Source organism: Solanum stenotomum, chromosome 2, assembly GCF_019186545.1.
Source record: "Solanum stenotomum isolate F172 chromosome 2, ASM1918654v1, whole genome shotgun sequence".
Lineage (NCBI taxonomy): Eukaryota > Viridiplantae > Streptophyta > Magnoliopsida > Solanales > Solanaceae > Solanum > Solanum stenotomum.
In genome coordinates, this window is record NC_064283.1 from 26,324,086 (window position 1) to 26,351,894 (window position 27,809).

At 36.5% G+C, this 27,809-nt stretch overlaps 2 protein-coding genes across 5 annotated transcripts in view; both read right to left on the reverse strand.

Moving 5' to 3' along the window:
* LOC125855018 (vacuolar protein sorting-associated protein 53 A) lies at positions 1 to 27,706 on the reverse strand. Of its 4 annotated transcripts, XM_049534649.1 has the most exons (26): positions 27,528 to 27,706; positions 27,303 to 27,435; positions 27,012 to 27,106; positions 24,411 to 24,467; positions 24,098 to 24,248; positions 20,016 to 20,086; positions 18,893 to 19,017; positions 18,239 to 18,399; positions 17,993 to 18,134; positions 17,464 to 17,527; positions 5,314 to 5,499; positions 5,170 to 5,211; positions 4,308 to 4,412; positions 4,158 to 4,217; positions 3,354 to 3,431; positions 2,839 to 2,946; positions 2,687 to 2,752; positions 2,315 to 2,392; positions 2,103 to 2,236; positions 1,926 to 2,019; positions 1,723 to 1,800; positions 1,441 to 1,503; positions 865 to 933; positions 675 to 770; positions 216 to 541; positions 1 to 134 (listed from the first exon to the last, which is right to left on the reverse strand). In XM_049534649.1, exons 2-25 carry the CDS (start codon positions 27,358 to 27,360, stop codon positions 248 to 250), a joined length of 2,475 nt encoding a protein of 824 aa, XP_049390606.1. In that variant the 5' UTR covers positions 27,361 to 27,435; positions 27,528 to 27,706; the 3' UTR covers positions 1 to 134; positions 216 to 247. The 4 variants fall into 4 exon arrangements, with proteins under 4 accessions (XP_049390606.1, XP_049390604.1, XP_049390605.1 ...); XM_049534647.1 differs by having other exon boundaries at positions 1 to 541; XM_049534648.1 differs by having other exon boundaries at positions 1 to 541; positions 27,303 to 27,411; positions 27,528 to 27,680.
* The window catches only part of LOC125855854 (uncharacterized), a 254,955-nt gene that overhangs the window by 22,829 nt on the left and 204,317 nt on the right, over positions 1 to 27,809 (reverse strand). The gene's annotated exons all lie outside the window — the stretch shown is intronic.

Genomic DNA, 27,809 nt, shown 5'->3' on the forward strand with positions numbered 1-27,809 from the left:
CTTGGAAAATTTTGCATTAAAAGTGGAGAAGGCTTTGGTATCAATTTCAAAATTGACATAATATGATACTGATTTTGATAAACTCTAATTTACAATCTACACCGCAAAAAAATGTCCAATAGCTTTTGCTATTCCTGGAAAAAAAATATAACGAACAGTTGATATAACAATAATGATAGGGAAAATACAAAGAAGAAGCTAATAAAGGAAAAGACCTGCCAAGAATGATGAGCTCAGAAATTTGTTCTCATCCATTGAATAACTTCCTGAATGGCCCGTCCTTGCGATCTTTTGCAGCTTCTGTCAACGCGAGGAATCTCTTAAAGCCTGTGGTAGCTGCACCTCTTCCAAGAGCAGCTGCTCTTGTCAGCACATCTTCTCTTGAAGTGATAGCCCCAGGTGATGCTGCAGCATTAGTTATGACTGGTGCTATTGAGGTGTTCGGGGCAGATGAAGGGGCCATAATGGTCGGCTGAGATATGCCTGACCCACGTTTGTTGAAGTCATCCAGTATGCTCTGCTGATCAGCTTTTTTCAGGCCCTGCATTCAAATTTTAATTTTGGTCTTATGCTCTTAATGGATAAAAACATCCAGCAAACTGCTTGTCTCATAGAAACCTCAGAAATAACAATTTAGATTTAGAAAATCCGGAGAATAAAATGAATAGCAGAACCTTAAGCTCCAAAAGACGCTGAAACTCTGTCAGTGTTCCCTCTGGCAGCAGCGCACAGTATGTATCCGCCACAGAATCTATTGGAGACAGTATGACCTATTTAAATAAAGAAAACTCAGTATACTATCCAGAGGAAGGAATACAAGAGCCTTGCTTCAGACTATAATTCATCAATCAGACAATCGCTGACCTTCAATAATGCTTCTGCTTTGCTCATCTCACGACTGACAAATTTTGAATAGCTAGCAGCTCCTGCTGTCTGTTCAAAATGAAGTTCAAAAACGTTTAAGCCAATGATCTTGTTTTAAACTATTATACCAACAGCATCAAGAAACTTAGCAAGAAAGCTTTTACTGGAGGCAATAACTACAAGAAGACGAACTCAGTGCACAAAATACCAGTGACAAAGGAGAAGACTTCATGCGAAGGATTTAGAGATATTATAACTGCTTTTTCTGTAACAGTATAGTTTCATATTCATCAGGACACTGAATATTTCAAATGAGCAACAGTCATGTTGGCCTATTTTTCTTTCAAGGATCAATCATTTTCAGTTGCAGCTATGAGCCACTTTATTTCATCAAAACTACAAATTACTTCAGGAATGAAGTGCAAATATGTGGTTGCCCCAAAGTATAGAAATGGAAATGTTAAATAGAATGACAGTGATAGGGACAAAATGTCAGTATAAAATTTAATAAAACAGACCAAACCAAAAAGAAAAGAGAAAGAAGTTTACACACTTCTGAAATGCTTGCAATCTTACTTGTTTTCCCAGAGAAGGAATTTCCAGCAAAATAGTCTTTACCGCTTGTGTATCCAAAAGCATCTGTGCAATGATGTTGTGCCAGTTAAATTAAAACTACATTAAGATGATCACCATTTTATAAGCTACATGGATCTGACACCGCAACTCTTAGTAAGCCGTTCACTAGTGAACTCAAGCGGCTCCAATAGTAGGAGGGCCAGCTTGGCTCACTCAGTCAAGATTTATGTTGATGAGAAAAATGGAAAAACTGAAGTCACAGTAGATCAAGATTAACAGTACCTGCTGTGCTCCAGTCTCTGATATCTGTTTGCATTTGAAGATATTGTGATAGAACCGTGGACCAAGAGATGACGCAAGCTGCACAATGATGAAAACATGAGTTCAATATTTGAGAAGTGATGCAGAGATCAGATACTTACACAGATAAGGCCTTATATTTTTTTAATTAAAAAGAATTGTCTGAAAATAAAAACTATTTTCACCTTATCCAGGAAGAATTGGAAGTAAATAGGAGACAGAAGGCTTCCAAGCACTGGAATGCTACTGGTAAGGATCAAATTTATGCCATTGACATAGCTGCAGTAAAATTTACAAGTTTTGAAGAAATCATCACAAGAACTTCTGTTTGAAGATGGCATTGTATGACATAGTTAACATACTCTGACTGATCACCAACACTTTCGAGAGTACTCCATGGAACCCGAGTCATTGCAGCCATTTCAGAGTCAAACTTTGTTTCTATTCCATGCACTAATGTAATCAATGATTTTGTAATAACTGCTGAAAATTCATCCTGAAAATGGATTTAAATGATAAAGCCATGACACCACATAAGAGAATTTATGAATCGAACCATTAGAACAAGTTCTACCTGTACTTCAGACATATCCACTCTATCCGCAAATTGAGCATCAATCAGTTTTGACACATTATCTGCTAATTCTCCGCACTGCTAACACGATAAAATGGAGTTTGGCGTGAGTTTGAGGAGACGGCAGAAAAGAAAATGGCAATATTTGGGAATTTCTCTCTGAATTTTTATGACAACAGTTCCTCATCACCTTAGGTTATAGTTTAAACTTCAGTAACCCTTACCAACTAAAAAATGCACTAAAGAGGGTCACATAGTTCTGCACCTTTTTCCATCATTGGTTAAAGGAATTCCAACTTAGCACACAGAACTGGATATGTTACTAAATTTAATACCTAAATCACCCATACAAGGAGAGAAGTGAGAACTGACCGTTTTGTGACAATACTCTGCAGTATTTACTATGTAGCAAATAACCCTTTCATCCTTGTCCGAAGTCTGGAGAAAATATTTCATTGGTATCAAGTGGGGAATTAGTAACAGAAAAAGATAGCCAAGCTTCCAGGTGATAATTGACACTATACCTTAATCTGTCCTTCGATTCCTGTGGCAGCTGCAACAATTCCTGTACCACCCTTTGGCAATCTAGCGAAAAGTTTTGTAGCATAAGCTTTAAGAACTTTTTGAAATGCCTATTACAAAGAGATCAACAGTATTAGTTCATGTAGGCCCATTGCCTAGCTCACTGATCCTGAAGTGTAAAGCCTCTGCACTCATAGATCAGTTTTGGGTCGTTACGTACATGAATATATTATAGAAGTCTTGTAAATTTCTGCAAATGAATGACATAAGGTGTCATTCAAAGTTAGAAAGGCAAAGGTTCTAACCCTTTGTTACTAAGGTGAGTCACTATCAAATGCTGCCATCTGACATCTCATTTGTATGTCAAAATGGATCCACTCTCCTCATCAAAACCATAATTTAGGAGTTGACAAGAGCTCCCTTCTTTTATTATGAACTTCTTTAATCAAATTTCACAACCTCAAGAAAGTATACTAGGCCAAGAAGCAAACATTATCATATAATCTAGAAAAAGCACCTTAAAGAGGTTAAACAATGTCTGGTTTCTCGTCAAAGCACTGCATCGCTTCAAACTCCTCCTGATGATTACAAAGACCTAAGCAAAAAAGGCAACAAGCTAGTGAGATCAGAACAGGTGAGATAAAATCTAATTACCATATAACTCACACTACAATTTTTAAGCATCTTCTTGACTCAATATTAGAGCCTTAGAACATCATCTTCATCTGGAATGAAGTATTCCTCTTGTTGAGGGAATTAGAAGTGATTAACGAGTTGACCCGTAAGGTCAAACCTCATAATATATCCATGTTAACTAAGCATTGTTTAGTTATTATTATTACTATTATTACTGATCTATTTGTTTTCTTTGGAGTTTGATGCGTCGACCTCTGTTCATTATGATTGATCTGTAAAATCGTTGCCATCTATATTGCAATGCTTATTTGCTGTTCATATTGTTTCAGGGTTTGACTGATTAGCACAAGGGGAAAGGTTGTTTAAAAGATGACAGAATAGAGTAGAGCAATGGTCGAAAATACAAAAGCTCGAGAGATAAACACCAACAGCGTTACCAAAAGCAAAATTCTCACACTAACAAATGATGAACGGTCAGGTTACCCAACATCCAATAATGTACAATTTATGCAATCATATTGGCTCTATAGATTATGCAATGTTTCCGCAACCATATCTGCTCGACTGATGATGCAGCATTTGATGATATAGGAGCTCAATAAAATATAAAAATAATCCCAAAAAATTGTTCGAGTTTCCCTGATGGTCCCCTGATGCAGACCTACAGAAATATCGAATACTTTACCTTAATGCTGCTAGACAAAATATTAGTCTGACTTCCCTCCTCAATTTCCCATGTCTCTTCCTAGGTATGAGACACAAGTTTTTAATCAGTAGGGGAGATCTACATAAAGAGAAGTAAAACAATGAACATTTATGCTATTGACGCTTGTACCAGCATTTCCTTTTCCAAACTATCCATAAGAGTCTTCTCTTCCAGCTCTATATAAACCGACAAGTGAGGTTCAAAGCACGATGAGATAATCCCTCGGAAATTGAACTGACATGAAACAAAACATAATATCATTCACCTGCCTGTAAACCGTAGAAAAACAAGACTGGAAGAATAATGTTTAATGTGTAGAAAGCAGAACAAGAAAATTTTGGCAAGACTACTAAGTCACCATGCTAGCAGAGCACCAAGTGATGTTCCATAATGACCTGTCCATATAAATGTAATTTTAGAGATCTATGCATGCACTGAAAGCACGGCTGCCTTCATCACAGCAACTTGTATGCAGTAAAAATGTTACTGTACTAGATTTTTCCATCTCAGAATTGAAGCAATTTTCTGAAATCAGCAGCTCTTGTAGCAGGTTAAGACTCAACTTATTAAATTTTGACTATAAAAATGTGTTCAGGAAAATTATCGAAAATCTTGTGCAGAATGCAAATATGATTAATGAAAGGAAGGATTCTCCTTCACCATATCAAAACTCTACAGTAACAGTCCAAGTAGTTCATCCCTCCCATAAATCATCAGGAATGTGACAGAAAATAGAGATGGAGATAATCATGCATCTGAGTCTAACAAAATCCTAGTATCGCAATCTCCTTGATTCGAGGGCTGAAGCAACGTATTTCTCGAGCGCAGGATGTTGTGGACCTTCCGTATTAGCTAAGCGGGTAAGAGAGAAAAAACACCACCAATAACCCATATTTCAAGAAAGTAGAAAATACATCAGTATTAGCTAAGCGGGTAAAAGAGAAGAAGCACCACCAATAACCAATATTTCAAGAAAGTAGAAAATACATACACCAGCTCCCGGCACTGATGAATCTTTTTGTCCATCTTGTTCCTGACAAGACACACAAGGCAATATAAACGACTGTACAAACTAGCATTATCAGATCTACCTTGGCATGATGTTACAACTAAAGAAAGAATCTCAGATACATACTTCATGTTGACTACCATCATGAGCAGCAAGCTTTTTCTCATACTTTTTCCGAATGTCTAAAACTGTCTGACTCTTGTTTCCACTCCTTTCTGTTTCTTCATTGTCATCTACAGCATCTTTACTGCGGGTTCCACCACCAAATTTCTCTGCCAACTCCTCTTCAAATTCCAAAGTGCGCTGTAGAGCCTAGAAGTGCACCCACAAGAATTTCCAAACAATACAGTGAAAATCAACATGAAGACAAACGTTGATGTACAATAATATGAAGAAGATAAAGCAGTGAAGTTGGTTTTTCAGCTTCCTAAGTGAACATAAAGACAGATATTGATGGATAAATAATATGAAAAAGCTAAAACAGTGAAGTTGCCTTTTCAACATCCAATCAAAAGTAATTTTCTTCTGAGTGGTGACAAAGAGAACTTTACAAAAGGGAAGAGAAACAGGTATCGGTGCGTCTGTACTTTATACTTAAGTTTATGAATGGCTGAGGCAGTTGTTGATTGATAGACAAGTGAAGATTTGGTAGAGCATAAGGAGTAAAGTAAATATCCAAGGAAATTTATCATAAACTATCATCTTTTAGTTTTCTGAAGGTTTGGTAATGTGTGGTAGGAATGATTAGTCCATTTAGTAAAAAGAGTCAAAAGTTCATTTATCTCAGGCATCACACTAAATAACACCGTTTTTCATCATTCTGATATGTTATACTCAAGCCGAAGGTCCTCTGGAAACAGTTTCCTTATCTCCATGAGGTAGGGGTATGGTCTGCGTACACTCTACCCTCCCCAGACCCCACTTGTCGGATTTCACTGGGTATGTTGTTGTTGTATCACATTAAATAACAAAGAAGGACTTGAAGAATACAAAAGAGTTAAGAAGTGACAAAGGCAATCAAAAAAGGCATAGGCAAAGTATTTAAAACAACTTGTTTCAACAGCTAGGGATGTGGGAGGGGGACGAGAGTATTAATTATACTGAAAGCAAAAAGATTCTAAAACTTTTGACCAGTGACCATGGAAGTTCATCTGGAAGACTAAGGCCCCTGACAAAGTCTTATGTTTTTCTTGACTTGTAGCAAGAGAAGCATGTCTCACTCAAGCAAACTTAAGAAGGGGATTTCATCTATGCTCTAGATGTTGTATGTATGGTGCAGCCAGAGAAAAACAATAGCCATCTGTTTCTACATTGTCCTATAACTGGACAATTGTGGCAACTTTTTTTTGAACTTGGTAAGACTTGGGATGGTCTATGCCAGCAACAAGATGTGAATTATTGAAGTGCTGGAACTATAATGGTGGTGCAGTGAAACAAAAGAAGTGGAAACTTGTCCCAGCTTGTATATTGTGGACAATTTAGAAGGAGAGGAACTACAGAATTTTTGAAGACAAAAGCAATCATGTGCAGAAAGTCAAGATAAACTCTATTCTTTTGTTTCATTTTTGGAGTAAAGAAAACTATGTAGAGGAGACTGAATCACTAGTTGATATGATAGGTTCCTTGTGAAGCAGTAGTCCAAAGCATGGTTGGGTTTTTGTAATTGTAGAAAGCACTGTTATGGTTTTCAAGAAAAAAAAAAGATCCTAAAACTTTTTGTTAGAATAGGATTCTGTATAGTATCCTACTTGGAAAAGGAATGTAATGTGTAAGGCTCAGTGTGATAATTAATTTACATATCTTAACAATATTCGCACTCTGTCTCGCTTGGTAGACGAAATCTATTTCTTGAGTGTTTATTCTCACATGGTATCAAAGATCTGGTGAGAAAATCCGGGAAAGAAAACTCAGGCAGACAGTTGTCATGCTTCAGTTTACGGCAACTGCTAGGGCTGTTTCGCGTCACTCTCTCTCGGTGGGTTACGAAATATGAAACCACCACAAGTTAGAGAAAACTCCAGCAAAGAAACCCCAGAAAACTATTCCACAAGAATAGCCGTCATGTGCCGGCAGGACCTTCATCTCCGGCAGCACGTCTGTTACACGCGCAGGGCGCGTGAGATTTTTTCCGGACAGATTCTGACACTGCTCATTTCTCCCTGAGGTCATCCAGGAATTCTGACTAACCTGTATTATCTTTCTAAAGATTCCAGCCGTTGGAACCCTAATCTGGCCACTCCAATCAGCTTTTCAGCGACCTCGTCTGAACTTCAAGACAACCAGCAGCTTTCTCAACCCTTTTTCGACAACTTTCAAGCATATCTGGCGGTATTTGTGATTAATTGTCAACCATGTCCTTTGGGTATGATACTTTGGCTCCAAAAACATGGGAATTGAAAGTTCAAGCCCTATGATCACTTCAAAACCATTAATGGGAAGTTCAAACTATTTAGCTTGGGCTTCCTTGGTTGAGTTGTGGTGCAAGGGTCAAGGTATTCAAGATCACTTAACACAAAAAGGCCAGTGTGGTGAATGAAAAGGCAAAGGCTAGTGACGTGGATGAAAAGGCCCAAGGCCAGTGAAAGAAGGTTTATGCTCAATTATGTAGTCTCATGTAGCAATCTATTGATTCCAAGTTGATGCCCTTGTTTCACCCAATTCAAACATGCTATTCTTTTTGGGAAAAGACTCGCGCTTTATACATTGATTACATATCTCACTTTTATGATGTGATATCATGGATGACAATTTAAAGAAATAGGAATCACATGAGTCTACTTACTTGGTACAAGTAAAGCAGTCATGAAAGAATTTGAGAGATTTGATGTCACCTACCGCCAACAACATGTCAGTCACTGCCATTGTTGAAAAACAACAAGAACTATGACAGACAATGTTTCTAGCTCTTACCGTTGGACTTCCTAAGAACCTTAGATTCGGTGTGTGATCTGATTTTGGCTAGTCCAACAATTCCTATAATTGATGTACTATTCTATGAGTTACTTTTCCTTGCCACGCCTCCTAGTCACACACTACTCTCCTCACAAACTGTTGACTCTTTTCTCACATCTCAGATAATAGAAAATCGGACATCCTAGTCTATGGAAAATAGATGAGGAGGAGGTCGTTTTGAAATATCGCGAGAAAGTGTAGTTATTGTAACAGGTATGGACACACTTGTGAAGTATGTTATTCTATGCACGGTCAACCAACCAGGAATGCTCATGTTGCTCAGACTAACAGTGTAGGTGTCAAAGATTTTCTTTATTTGAAGGAGAACACAATCAGTTCCATTTTTTCATGGAAAGGTAACATTCATATGTATTGACTAAAAGCAGTACATGAGTTAAACTGAAAACTATAATTACAACGTATCAACAAAATAAGATATCTAAATCTAAAATCTAAATAGAACCAAGGATCTCAAACTCAGTATCCTCTAGGTACATCTGTTTGCACTAGAAACAAAAAAGTTTGATACAGTTCAATTTGATCTTATGAATATCACAACTTTTGCTCTCAAAACATCTAGCATTTCTCTCTTTCCAGTTTGTCCACCAGCTATAGGCTGGGACAATCCTCCATCTATCTCTGTCTGAAGCTCCCTCACCTACCTCTTCCCAACTATAGAGGAGGTGGGTGATTCTGTTAGGCATAGTCCAAACAACACCCCTAAGGCTGATAAAAATCCTCCAAAGTTGGGTTGTTATCCTGCACTGTAAAAACAGATGGTTGACTGTCTCAACCTCTTCTCCACACAAATAGCATCTCGAGCACATAGAGAACTTCCTCTTCCTGAGATTTTCTTGTGTCAGGACTGATATCTTGCCTGTAACCAAGTAAAACATGCCACCTTGAAGGGGATTTTTGTCTTCCAGATCTGTTTCCATGGCCATTGTGGTGGCTGTTGGCCACCTTTGTTCAAAAACTTGTATATTGAGTTCACCTTAAACATGCCTTTGCTATCTTTGTTCCACCATAGTCTATTAGCCTCATGTTTTGTCCCTTTGAACTCTGCCAGAGCTCTGAAAATTTGTCCCAGTTTCAATTTCCCAGTCATTAAAATTCCTTCTGAACTGGATGTTCCATCCTTCTTGTGTCCAACTGTCAGCTACACTCGTTTGTTGATGTACTGCCAACACATACATCTCAGAGAAAAGGTTTTTTAAACTAGCATGTCCTAGCCATTCCTCCCAAAAGGAGGTCTTACTTCCATTGCCTACCCTCACAGTTGTATTATTTCTCAAAAAGGGCCAAGATATTCTAATAGACCTCCATAGACTTGCACCATAGGATGTAGATACCTCATTTGTCATCCATTTGTTCTCCTCTCCATATTTAGCTTTAATTACTTTGCCCAGTGTGCTTGAGGCTCTTGTGAGTGTCTCCATAACCACTTCAGTCTAAGTGCCTTGCTTTGTATTTTCAAATTTCTTTATCCTAAACCTCCTTGCTTCTTTCCCCAAAGAACCTCGTTCCATTTGACCAAGTGTCAAGCAGTAGAGTCATTTTCCTCACTCCCTTTTTCCAACGAAAATCTCTCCTAATCTTGTCTAAACTTTCTATCACTCCATCATGAATGAGAAAGATAGACATCACATCATATAGGTTGGGAGAGCATCCAAAACAGAATTGATGAGAGTGACTCTGCCACCAAAGGAGATGTACTGAGATTTCCATCTAGTTAACTTCTCACACTTTCAATCACTGAGTTCCAAATGCTCATGGCCTTTGACTTGGCACCTAGAGGCATACCTAGGTACATAGTAGGCAGGGAGCCTACTTCCCCTCCCAGAATTCCAAACAACTCCAGCATATTAGGGACTTCATTGATTGGGAACAACTGGCTTGTCCTCCAGTTGATATGAAGTCAAGAAACTCCCTCAAAAAGCACTAAAATTGATCTCATGATCAGTAATTGCCCTTCTTCAGTCCTTCTTCAACATCACAAAAGATTAAGGTATCATCAACATACTGGAGGTGTGTGACTTCCATGCTGGCATTTAAACTTGGGGTTTGGTTTGTGACTACCTCAAAACCTCTTAGACATTCATTATTCCTAGCCACCTTTATCATGTAATTTAGACCGTCCACGACTGATAAAAGAGAAAAGGAGACAAAGGATAGCCGTGCCTCAGACCCCTGTTTGCAGGGAAAAAACCTTCAGGTGATCCATTGATAAGAACTGAAAATCTTATAATGGAGATGCAATATCTTACCCAGTGAACCCACTTCCTTCCAAAAACCCATACATGAGAGCATTTTCAGCAAAAATTCCCCGGTTACATGGTCATATGCCTTCTCGATATCTGATTTGCACAAAATTCCTGCCTTTCCTGGAGTAACTCTGGAATCTACCACCTCATTTGCAATTAGGATAGCATCATTATTAGCCTGTTTTTTTTTTTTGAAATTGGTAACTTTGTCAATTCCTCAAAAGTCAGTACTAAAACTGTACGGATCAGTATTTACAACATGTACTTCAAATCCTACTATCTTTTACTAAATTGAGTCTAGTACATCAATTATGGAGATAGTATCATTTGAGTATAATTGATTACACCAAAAACATAGTAGCATAAGACAATTTAGTTTGACTTTTTGCATACTATTCTCAACACTATCAAAAGCTCTAGAGTTCCTTTCCTTCCATATTGCCCATCATGTACTAGCTGGGACAATTCTCCATCTGTCTCTATTCTTGGATTGCTTTCCTGCTTCCTCCCAACTCTGGATTGCTTCTGTGATCTTGGCAGGCATGGTCCATGACATACCCTTAAGACTCAGGAATAACCTCCATAGTTGGCTTGTGATCTTGCAGTGTAGAAAGAGATGGTTAACTGTCTCAGCAGTTTCCCCACAAAAGAAACATCTAGAACATAATGGTATCCCCCTTTTCTTTAAGTTGTCTTGAGTCAGTACAGCCTCCTTGGCTAACAACCAGACAAAACATGCCACTTTGAGTGGAATTTTTGACTTCCAGATTCCTCTCCATGGCCCATGACTTTGAGGCTGATTGGTGTGGTTCAACCAGTGGTATGCACAACCCACCTTAAAGCTGCCCTTTCAATTGCCTTTCCACCACAAAATGTCTTGACCTCCTTCCAGTCCATTAAATTGCCAAATGGTGTTGAAAAAATCTGCTACCCTTTGAATCTCCCAATCATTTAATTGTCTTCTAAAGATGAAGTTCCACCCTTGAGGAGTCCAGTGATCTACTATGGTCTTCTGTTGGTGAGATACTAGAGAATATATATTAGGATACAAGACCTCTAGCCTAGCTGCCTCATGCCAAGCATCTTTCCAAAATTATGTTTTCTCTCCATTCCTCACTTTGATCTTTGTGTTAGCCTTAAACTCCGACCACAGAGATCTAATGGATCTCCATACACTAACCCCATATGGTGTAGTCACTTCTTTGGTCATCCAGTTATCTTCCAGTAAGACTGCTCTTCATTATTGAACTTCCACAACCATTTCATCACAAGGGCTTTACTTTGATTCATCAAATTCCTTATTCCGAGACCTCCATGCTTCTTTCCCACTATCACAGCATCCCATTTAACCAAGTTGTAGCCTTTCCTCTCACTGTTTCCTTGCCAAAAAAAAATTTCTTCTGATTTTGTCCAACCTAGTGATTACACTTTTGGGAATTGGGAATACTGACATCATATAGGTTGGTAGTGAATCAAGAACAGAATTAATCAAGGTCAACCTGCCACCCCTGGAGAGATATTGTGATTTCCATCTAGCTAACTTCATTTCACATTTTTCAACCACATTGTTCTAGATTTCATATGACTGAGATTTGGCCTGAATCTCTCAGTTCCTTGGCACCATTCTTCTTTGGAGTCAAAACAATGTATGTGGCATTGAAACTTTTCTCAAAGACACCATGAAAGTGCAAGTTCTTGAAAGTTTCCATGATATCCTTTTTTACTATATCCCAGCATTTGATGTAGAACCCCATTGTGAAGCCATCTGGACCAAGAGCTTTGTCCATTGCACACATCTTCAAACATGAAAGCATTTCTTGTTCCTCAAACTCCCCTTGCAGAGCTTCTCTTTCCTCTTCCGTGATCATTGGACAATTGATCAAGTTAATTGAAGGTCTCCAACATGTGTTTTCTGAAAATAACTTCTGATAAAACTCAATAATCTCCCCTCTGATTCTCACTGGATCCATCACAGGTTCATCTTCAATCATCAGTTGGTCAATGTTATTGCTTCTTTTATGTGCATTGGCCACTTTGTGGAAAAATTTGGTATTTTTGTCTCCCTCTTTCAACCAAAGTGCCCTTGATCTTTGTCTCCATGCCAACTCTTCATTTTTTAAGTGCTCTTCATAATCCATTAGAAGAGTTGCCTTCAAAGCTGCCTTTGATTTTGTTAAAATCACGTTCTCCATTACAGTATCTAGAATGGCTAACTCACTCAATATTTGGACTTTCTGCATTCTTAGATTTCCAAAGCTCGTGTTGCTCCACTCCTTTAGTTTAACTTTTAAAGCCTTTAATTTACATCCCATGATGTAATTAGGCTTCACATCGAAGACAAAAGACTCCCACCACCCTCGACTCTTTCCACAAAACCCTCATTATTCAACCACCAGTTATCAAACTTGAAATAGCATTTGTTGTGACCCTAGGTTCCACATTGAAGTGCAATTGGATTGTGATCTGAGCATAATTTCTGCAACACAGCCTGTTTAATTTTGCAGAAACTATCATCCCACTCCTTAGATATCAGAATCCTATCAATTCTAGAAGCAGCATTATTGTTGTCTCCTTTGAACCAGGTAAAACTCCCCCCTTCTAGTTGTAAATCCAAAAGATCCATGTCTTCAATGAAATCTGAAAAATCTATCATTGCTGGTGTTCTCCTCTTGCAATTTTCTCAGATGGAAATCTTGTGACATTGAAGTCATCACACACTGCCCATGGTCCCTCAAACAAACTTCTGACAGCTCCTATTTCCTCCCATACATGTTCTCTTTCAAATGTGCAATTTGGAGCTTATACTCCTGTAATATGACACTTATAGTCCTGCAACATAGCCTCAAATTTACATGTCAGAATGTAAGAGCCAATTTCCAGAACTTCCCCTCTCCATAATCTGCTATCCCATAACATCATAATCCCCTCTTTAGTGCCACTAGCTTGAAGACAAGCATATTTGACCCATCTTTCACCCCATAATTCTTTTATCATATCTTCAAACTCCCCCTCTAGCTTAGATTCCTGTAGACAGACTATGTTTGCATTCCAGTTGAGAATTAAGCTCTTCACCAATCTTCTTTTATCCCCACTATTAAGTCCCCTTACATTTCATGACACAAGTTTTACTTTCATGGTAAAACCTTGGCCCCTTTCCCCCTCTCTCTTTTCTCATCACTTTTGAAATTGATGTCAAAAGATGTGAGCATTTTAAGCTCCTCAAAAGATGTGGCCTCTACTACCTTACCTTTCCTAATTCCTCTGCAACATGTCCAGTTGTAGATCCTCCGGACTTAATTCATACACAATTTATTTTTTTGAGATAAAATTTGGTCCATACACAATTAGGACATTTGTATTTATACATGGCCAAAATTAGTGAAATCTGGAATAATCAAGGATGGGATCTCAGTTTTAGAAGACATCTAAATGATGGAAGGCTTTAATACCATGCAAAGTGGCAGTTTGGCTGGTAGTCAAGAGGGCCTTTTTGACACATGAAAGAAGGGGAATACACTTTTGCTCTATCCGCCACTTATGTAGAAAAAGTGCAGAAACAAACAGTCATCTGTTTTTACATTGTAGGGGACTACTCAACTATGGGACATATTCCTAGCAATGATTGGTTTTGAGTTGGACAATGCCACTGAATACACTAGACATGCTATCTAGTTGGAGCAAAAGATGCACAAAAGCTTAAAAAATAGATGAAATATGATCCCAGACTGTATATGGTGGACTATCTTAAGGGTAAGGAATTCAAGATGTTTTGAAGGCAAAGGAATTCAACATATTTGGTGGTTTATGTTGACAATATTGTTATCACTAATAATGATCACGATGGTATCACAAATTTAAAGCAACATCTTGTTCAACATATCCAGACTAAAGACCTTGGCAAACTGAAGTATTTTCTAGGTATTGAAGTTGCACAGTCTAGATCATGTATTGATGTTTCACAGCATAAGTATGTCTTAGACATTCTTGAGGAGACAAGAATGATGGGATGTAGACCCATTGACACTCTTATGGATCTGAATGCTAAACTACCGCCTGGATAGGGAGAGGCACTCAATGATCCTAGAAGATAATAAGTGACTCGTCAGCAAGTTAAATTATCTCACAGTAACTAGACATGACATTTTTTCCAGTGAGAGTCGCAAGTCAGTTTATGGATTCTCCCTGTGATAGTCATTGGGATGCAGTTGCCCGCATTCTACGATACACAAAGTCAGCTCCAGGCAAAGGAATACTCTTCGAGGATCGAGGCGATGAACAAATGGTTGAATATACAGACTTTTGATTAGGCAAGATTACCTTCCAATAGACGTTTGACATCCTGATATGGTGTTTTAGTAGGAGCTAATTTAGTGTCCCGAAAGAGCAAGAAATAGAGTGTGGTTGCTCGATCCAGTGTAGAAGCAGAATATCAAGCGAGGGTTGTAGCAACTTGAGCTAGTTTGGATTAAACAGATGCTCAGAGAACTAATATTTGGAGAAACTAGTCGAATGGAACTTGTGTGTGATAACCAACCAGTTTTTCATATCGCATCAAATTGAGTATTTCATTAGAGGACTAAGACCATCTCCAATCCATCTCTATTTTACTCTCTAATCTCTATATTTGGAGAGTAAAATAGAGAATGGGTTCTCCAAGCACTCTCTATTCTTCAATTATAGAGAGGTGAATATCCCCTTTTATCCTATACTCTATTTTTTGCCCGCCCTGAGGAGGGCCCAGCTTTCAAAGGGAGTGAAGTAATTGGATTTAGGATGTCACTAGGCGACTAACCCACCTTTCCGATACAACTTCTTTCTACTTCCGGATCTCGTAATAAAGGAAGAAAAGAAGAGCTTGATCCGCTCGAAGAGTTTCCCACCCGGAACAACTCCTAGGTCAATTAAGGAGAAAATGTTGGAACCTCATGGGTAAGGATAAGGTAATGGAATTGATAGAGAAATTCATAGACCTAAATAGGATAGGAGAATTGATAAGGGGAATAGAGATGATGATAGAGATCATGTTTGGAGAACTACTATTCACCTCTCTATTTTACTTTTTGATTATTTTAATATTATTTATATTATATTACTAGTTAAGTCTTTATCATTTGTTATTATTTTCTAATGTAATATAACATCTAAAATATATTATTAACAAGTTACTACTTCCACCAAAATTAATAATTTTTCTATTTTATTTTTAAAAAAAACTGTCACTTAAAATATGTAATTTAAAGTTATTTTAATATTATTTATATTATATAAGATTATTAATTAAGTCTCTAATATTTGAAATTATTTTCTAAGTAATATAACATCTAAAACATATTATTGATTAGTATACTACTTCCATCCCAAATTAACAATTTTTCTAATTTAATTTTTTAAATTTATTTTTTGTCATTTTAATAATGTAATTTAAATTATAATTATTTTTCATTATGAAGTATGCACAAAATTTACATGATAATTCAAACAATCTACTTTTATGTTATAGTGATAAATTATTAAACTACACTTTTTAATGAGCATGAAAATATTTGATGTTATAGTTCAAAATGGAATAGGGGAAGTAAATTAGTAAGGAATAATTGAATATAAGATGAAATTGTTAATTTAAACAATTTTTAGCTACACCTAAAAAAATAAGGACAAAAATTGCTCATTTTGAATTCCGTAATACATTAATAGAACATTTATGAGAGTAACGTAATAGTCTTGAAAGTTGAGGTAAATTTTAAAATAATTTTTACAATGATACAATATTTATGATGTTTTCACTTTTATTTGAATTGTTCATTAATATGTATTATATATAATATTTATTGCAATTTATGTTATTTAGAAATTTAGATTAAAATAAAATTTTATATTAAATGAAGAATTTGAAAAAAATAAAATTTTGTATCACATAAAGATTATAGAGTGATTATTTGCAAAAAGAAGAAATGATTTATATTATGAAATAAGAAAATAAAAATGAAATAGAAATAATAATATAATATTGAGGAGAGAGAAAAAGATTCCTTTTTTGAGAGTAAAATAGAGAATTAGGTTGGAGTTGGTTGTATGAAAAAAATAGAAAACTCTATATTTGGAGAGTAAAATAGAGGATGGGTTGGAGATGCCCTAAGCACATTAAGATTGACCGTCACTTTGTCATACAAAAGATACTCCCAAGAGATATTGTTATAAACTTTGTGAAGTTCAATTATCAACTTGCAGTTATTTTCACCAAGTCCCTCACTGGTCCTCATTTTAGTTACATCTATTACAAGTTTGTACATATGACTTATATGCACCGGGGGAATGTAAGAATAGGATTGTGCGTAATATCGTCCATGGAAAAGGATTATAATGTATTGTGTATAAATAGGGCTCAATGTAGGGATGGAAACATCAAACCCAACCTGCCCAACCCGACCCAACTCATTTAGGTTTGGGTTGGTTATTGACTTGCCCATTTGTTAGCTCAACCCATTAAAAATTGGGTTGATATGTAACCCAAATTGATTTTTGAGAAATCTTGTCAAAATATTTTTAAAAAACTTTTTTTAATTTTATATGTTATATACAGTTTTAATAATTAAAAAAATTATCAGGCACTAAAAGCTTATAAAATTACAAATAAAACTATTAAAACTTAGTAAAATTTGGGCGGGTTGGGTTATGACTCGTTACTAACCCGTTACCTAACCTGTTTTGACCCAACCCATTTTGGCCCAAACAAATTTGGGTTGGGTTTTGACCCATTTATTGTCTTGACCCATTTTAACGCACCCAAATTTAACCTAACCTGCCCAATTGCCACCCCTAGCTCAATGTAACAATTAATTTACGCATCTTAATAATATTTCACGAGTCTTTATTTATCACACTTTTCATATACAAGCCTAGTTTTAAAAACTAGGAAAATAATTTCTTATTTATTTATTATCTAAGAAGAATTTGAGGATTTTGCTAAAAAAAAAAAACAGGCCACAGTTAAATTTCATCCTCACTGTCGTGAGAAGAGAAAAGTTCAAAATGATTAAGCCAACAGTTGAAAGAAACTTACTGTCAACAAGGTTGCTACATCTGGCTTTTCTTTCATACTAACAAGGATTTCCACAAGTTGAGACCTAGAATGAAAATAAGATAGTGAGCCAAAAGAGAGGTCGAAACAGTAGGAGGAAAGCAAAGAAAACATCTTATTAGTTATTAAAGAAGAATACGCAAATAATTTTTTTTTAAAGAAACGTTACTGCAGTTAAACATTATTCACTGATGAGAAAGGGCATTGTCAGATAGAACAGAGCAAGTTAGTCTCCTCTTGGAATCAACATTTGAGACTGCGATTTCACTAGTAATGACCTTGAGATACCATTGGAAATTCCTTTGGAAGGCAGAGTCGTCAATGCAATTTGAGAAGAAATTTCCAGGATCGTGTGAGCTTTTCAGGTATATAAGATGCTACATGCTAGGAGGAATCCCAACAGAATTTGTTTCAACATGGTAATCCCCCCTACTGCTTAGATTCATCGAAGTAATCATGCGTTCTTCAGGCAGCCGAAAGAAAAAGGTGAAAAGAAATCAAAATATCCAACCTTGTCAACTTGCAGAACTGAATGCAAAGCAAATAATCGACGTGCCATGAACGAGGGAAAATTTTCCAAATTTCCTCATTTGTTCTTAGCCGACGCTTGATCCAAGCATATCTTCTTTCAGTTTTGTCTAACTTAGCTAGCTCTGTAGTTGCAAATGTGATAGGCAGTTAGGAACCACATACATCCAACTATCTTATGGACTAATCGGACTTGGCAGTAACAAAAGATATGGTCAGTGGGACAAACCTGCTCCTTCAAATATCTGCTGGTACGAGGTGAGTTCTCTATTACAAAAAATTTTCACTAGCTCTTCTCTAACAGAAGGCTCGAGAGCATCAACAACTAAGCAGGCGTCTGATAACTGTTGTAATAGGTTACTTTCTTCTGTCTCCTTCCCTGTGCCTAAACTGTAAGGCGATGAAAGGAAGTTTAGAAAAATGATGGAAACAAGAAACAATAAAGATGTACAATACCACGTAAACGTAAATATATACCCACTAGAATGGACATTGATTTTTAGGCAACTATAGTAACTTTCTGGTGGAGAGAGATAGAGATGGGTATACTTAAGCCAGCAAGACACATGCCAACAGGGCAACTCAGATCTTCCATTTATTTATAATTCCTATGGCACAAGAAGTAGCTCACCCATGCATAGCGAAGAGATACATTTAGTAAATCATAATGAAGGCTAAATAGAAAACCTAGAAACAATTTCAATGTGCTTGAAATCTAAAGCAAATATATTCGCGTCTTTTCTTATATCTAAGAGCTCTTATTCAGAAGAACCTATCACAACAACTTTTAAGAGAACACATGAACAGAATGTTGATTCTTGAATTGACAAAGGTACATCTGAGCTACCATGGCAGATAAGAAGACAAGTTAATTGAAGCCAACCTGGAGAAGTCAGAGAACACATGTGACTTGAGGACTTGTTTGATGCTCTTAAACTTTTCTCTAAGTTCTGTAATCTTAGGAATATCTCTATAGGCTTCAAAATGACTACAGAGCTGGTTTACAGCCTGAAACATCACAAGATAGGAATTAGAAGCATATCCATCCTATTTGTGAGAGCGACAGCATTAGAATATCATGGAATAAAGTGTGTGTTCGTTGGTTGCTGAAGGCCTTGGTAATATGTATAACTTCACTTTACACAGTTGTTTCAGCCAATACAAATTACAACGAGATATGCATATCTAAGAGAGATAACCCACATTTCTTAATAAATTAGTATTCAAGAAACCTACTGCACACAGACAACTTAAATTCACCTCAAGAAAGAGAAAGGGGATACTCACAAGAACAAGTGCAGTTTCAATTGAAATAAGTCAAGTATAGAAGTAATTCTTCTCAAGAAAAACATATTTTTAGAAATATAACCTACACCTCTTAATAAATTAGTATTCAAGAAACCTGCTGCACACAGACAACTTAAATTCACCTCAAGAAAAGAGGGAAGAGAAAGGGGAGACTCAGAAAAACAAGTGCAGTTTCAATTGAAATAAGTCAAGTACAGAAGTCATTCTTCTCAAGAAAAACATGTTTTTAGAAATATATATTACCATATCATTATATTTCTAGAGGCAATTACAGAGTATTAGAGTTGTAACTTATTACGGAGCAAAAATAAAGTCCAAGAGTAGTAACATATACTTTTAAATCAGCAGCACCCAGATGAAGTCTTAGGTTAAGTGAAGCCTATAATCATACATTAATATATGGCATTGACCACTTAAATAGTAAATCCGTGAGCCAAAAAATAATAAAATGACACAAAAACCTCCTTTAATACACCAATTAAGAACAATGGGTCAATTCAGAACTTCTCCTATAGAATCCAGCAACTCTGGTTCAGCAAGCATCTTGCAACAACAGAAGTTTCAATTATAACTAAACCTAGGTCCTAGTGCACAACATGCATTCTTGTACAAGAAACAATTGTAGTAGCAAGTTGTCATGTGATGGTGAAGGTTAAATAATGAAAAGTTTATACTGTAGAAAAGCAACCGCCAAATACCTCAAGCTGTGCAGCTGCTTCTTTATAGTGACGTTTGGAAGCCATTACTTGTAGTTGCTCTACTGCAGAGACTGTTATAGGACAAAAGAATCACGTGATGTTTTTCTTTTACAAGGAGAAACGTGTTCAGATAATGTATCTTTTGTAAGGAGAAACGCTGAACTAAGTATGCATAGATACTCTTTTGTTGATATCTCATATCACATAACTTCAATTATTAATAAAAGTGTGTTTTTCCTTTTCTCATCATCCATGATCACTTTTGAGAGGATATCTGTGTTAGTATCCATGTTGGGTACAACACTCGTGTCCTTCAATAACACATACATTTGAAATTCTATGTCCTCTCATAGCTAGTAAAGTATCTGATGTCGATTCATCCAAAAAAAAAAGTGAAGTATCTAATACTGGGAACAACAATAACATACCCAGCGTAATCACACAAGTGTGATCTGGGGAGAGTTAAGTGTACGCAAACCCTATCCCTACCCTGTGAAGGCAGAAAGTAGAAAGTTAACCCTACTTTCGAGATCAGATAGATCTGAAAGTAGAAAAATAGCAACAACATACCCAGCGTAATCACACAAGTGTGATCTAGGGAGAGTTAAGAGTACGCAAACCCTATCCCTACCTTGTGAAGGCAGAAAGGTTGTTTCGAAAGACCCCTGGCTCAAGTAAAACAATACAAAGAAGGTTTGAAGTTGTCCCAATGTGACCATTGAAATCTCCTCCAATGAACAGCTTCTCGGAGAGAGGGATACCAATCACTACATGGTCCAAATTCTCCCGAAATCGCTAATTAACTTCCTCATCCAACCCGCTTGAGTTGCCTAGCACTAATAATGTTCAAGGTCTCAAATGACTAGCTTAATCATCATCATCCTGCCATTCACCCTCCTAACCTCTACCACTAGCTCCCTGAGTTCTCAATCTACAAAAATGCCTACTCCATTCCTATTTCACGAGCCTCCTGAATACCACAATTTAAACCCGTATATATCTCTAACCTTAGGTTCCCACCCCTTGGGTCTCCTAGACACAAGTTATATTGATCTTCCCTTCTTCAAAATCATCACTGACTCTATAGACTTCCCCATCAAAGTCCCAATGTTCCAAGACCCAACTCTAAGCCTAGCGGCTCCCTCGCCACCCTTGACCTTCGCCCCAACCCGACCCGAGAACATGACCTTACTTTACCATCATTCACCACTATAATCTATAAGCTACTACAACGTAAGGTATATTAAACTAACACTAGAACAACAAAAAAATCTAAATAAATGAATGTGAAGTCAACATAAAAAGCACTAGACAAGAAACAAATACAAGCAAGCAATACCATGATTTAACTAGTGGAATTTTATTTGACAAAGATCAAGAACATAAGATAGACTCAAGAATCTATTTCTGAATTCTATAGTTTTACTTCTAGATTCTTTCAAATATTGGATAGACCAATAGAATAGAAACTAGATGTATTAAAGGAAAAACTTAATTAACCAAGAAGTCTGAAATTAGATATCAGAGGGAGACTTGACTTTGAAGGAGATAATAGATCTTCTGGATACAGGAGAGGGTACGGGTCATGAACAAAAGCATTTCTAGCATTTCTATTTGCAAAAGAATCTGAGCATCCAATCCAAAACATTAAGGCAACAGGTGGAATCACGCCGGATCAGTACAAACCCAATCGATACCCATACACAGCTGATGAAAAACAGGTGATATATCTCTAACACTCCTAAATGTGTAACCTGATTCTAGTGATAACATGGATTAGAGACTTTTCTCCTTTTTTTTTCTTCTTTTTTGTCTCTTTTTCTTGGTTCTTTTTTATTTTAATTTTATACTCTTTTTTCTTAACATTGGTAAAGTTGTATTCTTCAGCATTAAGGACATGTTGGCCACCTTCAAAAATTTACAGCCCTAACCAAAATTACAAGCTCCCTATTAATTCTATAATTGGATCTACATCTTCTATACAGAGCTGTTTACACCAAAAAAGTAAAGATACCAAACAATTCCATTTTACTTTGTGAATGAAATTAGATCTATCTTCAAAACATCTCTCATTTCTTTCCTTCCACACTGACCACCATAGGCATGATGGTATTAGCTTCCACCACTTCTTTTGAGTCTTGCTACCCCCCCCCCCTCCTGATCCAACATTTAAAAAGATCAGAGGTGTGTTCTGGCATAGTCCAGCTACAGCATGTGATGTTGAGGAACATCTCCCAGATTTGTGTAGTGAATTTGCAATGTAAAAATAGGTGTTTGTTTGTTTCCCCAGTCAAATTGCATAGGAAACACCTAGGGACTAGTTGCTTTCCTTTCTTCTGCAGCACTTCTTGTGTTAAGCAAGCTCTTTTGATGACTAACCAAGTGAAGCATTTCACTTTGGTGGGGATCAGTCCTCTCCAAATACTCTTCCAGTGATGATGGTAGCCTCTAACCCCAACGTGTATGCCTTTCTTGTAAGCACTGTTTACTGTGAATTTGACATCCTTGTTGTGCTTCCAAATAACTCTATCTGGTGCATTTGTTACTAGATTGGCTCCCCCCAATTTTCCCAGGAAAGAAGCCACTCTATCTACTTCCCAATCATTCAATAGCCTTCTGAAAGATAGGTCCCAGCCTTGAGTTGTCCAGCATTCACATACTCTGGCTTCAGGATTGTTGCAGATTGAGAAAAGATCTGGGATTGACTCACTTAGAGGAATTTGATCAATCCATCCATCTCTCCAAAACTTGATCTTGTTGCCATTTCCAACTTTGAGAAACACATTTTCTTCCATAGAGATCCATAAAGCTCTGATTGTCCTCCATATTCCCCATCCATAGGGTTCTGACACTATCTCTATCTCCTTACACCATGGGTTCAATTCCTCATACTTTGGTTAAGGAAGTAGGAATGGCTCCACGGGGTGAACAAGGGATTGAAATACAGAGATAGGGTAGCACAAACAAGCTAAGGAGTAGCATGGAGCAAATAGATAGAGAGTAGGCTAATGGGCTAAGGAGTAGGCTTGGAGTAGAGTTAGTCTCTTCGCATGCTGAACTGAGATAAAGAATCTCACGACAGCTTGATGGACTCAATTGAGAGAGAGATGCACATCGCAAATGGAATATGTAGAGAGACAGTTGGTAAATGAAGTTACCATCACTCCCTTTCCTTATATCTCCTTCTAGGATTCTCCTCTTGATCAATATTTTCTCCTTAAGTTTTGCACATAATATCTCATAATTTAGGTTTTATAACTCTATGTTTAGATATTTAAATTACTTTTAGTTGAATCCCCGCACTCGTACCCATAGATGTATAATGTATTTGTATCCCTAAATCTTAAAATTTAGATCATAAAGGATCCGACCTCTAGATTTGCACCAGTATCGAACACTCGCACCCGTGTCCGAGAACCTTAGGAATTACTCACATTCCTTTCTTTTTCTTTTCATAATAACCCCAAAAACAAAACAAAAAAACTATCAATTATTTCCTCTCCTCTCTTTTCTTTTCTTAGAGTTCCATTTATATCTTTATAAGGTGGTTTTTTGGTGCAAGACAACACAAATGAGGCATTTTTACATTCTCTCTACGTGAATAAGTTGTGATATAGCCATCTCGCAAATAAGCACTTGAAAAGATATAGAGACTAAAAGTGGAAAAACACTTGGATAACACCCAATAGGTCTCTCCTAATTCCTGCAAAAATATGGACAAGATTTGAGTCTAAATACTCTTGGGCACCAATACATTATTCCACAGCATCACCTTGCTTAGAAGGTGTCAACGGCAAGCTCAAATTTGAAATTTTCTTTATTTCCACGTAGAGCCTAGCATCTAACATAAAAGCTTGAGCAGATGGAGGATTCCTATTCTATATATAAGAATGTTCAAATACCACTTTCCAAGGACAGCAAAGTGCATATAGTATATGAAAATGAAATTATAAAAGATCTACTGGTTTCATCAACAATTTACTTTTTAAGCATGGAGAAGGAAGCAAATCGGCCTAAAATCTTCTTTCAAGCACAAAACAGAAAAAATCCAAAGAACTTTGCCAGTGAAAAATGAGACTAACCTAGCATGGTTAGACGATGAAGGGCAGTAATTGTTGTTGTTATGTGCTTCTTTGCAAAATCCAATTTCTTAATATCACGACATATTTCCTGAACCATTGTTTCACTTTGCTCTGCTTTGGTCTTAATTTCTCGAATCTTATTCATGAGTTCCTGGATTAAAAAAGTCAAATAATGAATAAGAAACCACCAAATATCTCACATAGATAAGCGATATCGAACGATTTTGCTGTATCTAGAACTAATAGACTTTATCTTCACACAGCTAAAGCTTCTGCCATACAATAGAAAAGAGAGCAAGCTTAAAGAACATACCTGCACAGCACTAGTAGCTGCAGCAAGATCTTCTCTGGCTTTGGTTCCAGAGTTACTCTGAAATATAAAAAGGCGAAAGTTCAAAAACATAGTTCTTACCATGATTATAAAAATAAAAACAAACATCATGAAGTTTCATTGTTCAGGAGAAATAACAGCAATTACTTAAATAAGGTAATCTTGATGAATTAAACATTCTAGGTTTCTCATATCTCCTCTCTCTTCTTCTTTTTCTCTCAAGAGGAAAAGTCAAAATTGATGTATTTCTTACCTTCAAAATTCACCAAATAAAAGATAAAAGAGTAAAAGAAAGGAAAAGCATAATGACATATGGTGCATAAGTCTATTAAATTTGATTGAAGAATTCCTAACAAATTCTTCAATACGGTAAATCCCTAGAAATTGCAAACAATTCAAATATTTAGGCACGTTGTTCTAGAAGAATCAAATGATAGATGAAGATGTTTCTCATATAATTAAAACTGAATGGTTGAAATGGAAAAGTGTTAATGGGGTGTCATGTGATAGAACGATACGTACCAAAGTGAAAGGTATATTCTATAAGTTATAAGACCGACAATGTTATATGGGAGTGAATGTTAGGCCACTAAAGTGCAACATACCCATTAGATAAGTGTCCCCGAGATGTGGATGCTAAGATGGATGTGCAGTCATATAAGATTAGATAAAATTCAAATGACCACATCTGTCAGAAGTTGAAGTAACACGCATTGAGAATCAACTGACAGAAGATTATTTGAAATGGTTTAATCATATATTGCGTCAACCTCCAGATGCACCGATACTTAGATGTGAAACCAGTATGAGTGAAAGTGCTAACACTTAAAAGGAGATGGAGGAACATTTAAATATACATGGATGGAAGCTGTCTCGAAAGACCTATAATTTCTTCCATATAGACAGCTAAAAATAGGGCACAATAGAAGAAAAAGATCTATATAAATGATATCAATTTTTTCAAGATCGAAAAATTCATCTAGAGCCAACACTTTGGGCCAGCCGCAGTCTTCGAAACTCAGGGACAATGGATCTTCCCTTCTACCTCTCTAATTATATATTAAACTTGGTTCGCTTCACACAAAGCTTGAACTTGTGACCTAAGACACAAGTCCGTCAACCTTTGTCAATTGAACAAACCCTTGGGCCTTAATGTATTTGGTATAAGCTAGTTAGGAATATGTTTTAGCCATGTTAGTACTTCTAACTAGGTTTGATGCTTTTTAGGAGTATTTTAGATTTTTATGCCGGTAAAAACATAGAGAACTCCTAATATTATTTTTTTTTGATGAACTCCTAATATTATTTTTTTACTATTCCCTCCATCCCAACTTATGTGATGGTGTTTGATCGGGCACGAAGTTTAAGAAACAAAGGAAGATTTTTGAAACTTGTTGGTCTAAAATAAACCATGGATATTTGTGTAGCTATAAATTATCCTATTAAAGATAAAAATGGGCATTTTAAAGTAAAGTTGTTACAAGATATAGAAAACTGACATTCTTTTCGGGATTGACTAACAAGGAAAGAGTGTCACATAAATTTGAGATGGGGAATACTATTTATACATATTTACCATTTTTAATTTCTTTTATTTGGTATGACTATGGCATGAGATAAGTTAAAAAGGAGGATTCAAATAACCGACCCTAACTTGTTTTGGATTGAGGCATTGTTGTTGAAGAATTCCTAACAAAATAAACTCAAACTATAGTACTTCTAATGCAATCTTAGAGGTACATTATGTACAGGCAAACTTGCATCGAGATACAGATTGTCCAAGAAAATTCCTTTTGGTAAAGTAATGATTTTATTGAAGCAAGTGGTACACAAAATGTAGACTCAAAACAACAGGTTCTCCAAAAATATCAGGGGCCATCTTTCTTATAATCTTTTTATACTTGTGAAAAAACTGAAAGGTGAATTTGCAGAACTGAATACATGATCCTAAAGGTCTTCCCTGTCTTAGACTCTTCGACTCGTTACTTGGACTAAACCTTGTTAGCAACAGTGGGCAATCATTATAGTTTATATAATCTATCTGACAGTTGTGGCAAACTCTTATCTAGCTTTGGCCATTATTGAAATATTAATCAATGAACATCAATTTACCATTTGGTAATTCCAGGCTTGATCAGAAACAGAAATGGAACTACATAATGTATTTTTTGTTTGGAGAAAGAACATATGATGGACGTTCAGAATAACTTATCACCTTTTCTCCATTATCATTTATCCCAATATGGTTTGAACTTTGACTAGAGTGGAAAAGATATAGAAGTTACCGACACCGACTGGAATTAAGGCATAGACTGATTCACATCACTTACTCCAATATGATAAAGAATTTTTTATTAGAGAGTAGTTCTTCTATATTTTTAGAATAATTGAGTAAAAAGTACAAGAACAATGGTATTATAGTGTATGTTTATAACTGAGCTTTCTCCCTGAAGCATCAGCACTTACAGTCTAAGGGTTATAATCAGCAGTCACAAAACACGACATCATCATATGTAAATATCTGTACTTGAAGACAGCTAGGCAAAGGGTAGTAACTGAGAAAGAAGATGCAAAATAATTCACCTGTTGCCGGACAGCCGTCAATATTTCAGCATCAACACGACGAATTTCACTATGTATCTTCTGCATAAGGGGCTCAACACCAGATAGAGATGCTTCTGCACAACAATCATGTGTCAACTGATTATTCAAAAAGGGACAATATTTAATAGGGATAAGTCAAAATTCAGAAATTAACTACATCATAAAAGGAAAAGGGGAAACAGATTGAGATCATGAGCAGCATTGGGTTAAAACCCTTGTTCTGCAAACTTGTTGATAGAGAGAAGAAATGTAAATAAACAAGTAAAAGACCTGTGGGAAACATCTGATTGATGTAATCCAACGTGTTCTGCTTGTCGGATGCCGCCATGAGATCTCCTGCTGAAGCTGCACCAGCTAAGGAAGCTGCCAAGCCGTGTCACTGACACGGGTAAGGGTGTGTGATCTGTGTCGGATCCGGTCAAACGAGATCGACCAATAATATGGAGAAAAAACTGTAATTTTGATAACTCAAAGTAAAGATCCGAAACAAAATACCTTCAATTCTGCTGCTATATAGTAATTTATACTAATCCTTTTGAAGCTTTTTTCTCGATTTTTCTTCTTGTTCATGTGCTCTGTCGCAGGTAAATCTTCTTCTTCTTGTTCATGGGGAAGAAGATGGAGAACAGAAGACGAACCAGAGCTGCAGAAGAACAAAGATAAACAAAGAGTACAACACTAATAACCATTAATTATTTTTAGAATTAAAAGATTAAAAAAATTAATAAAAAATATATTATTTAATCACAATATAATTAATTTTTTCATTTTCGTCAA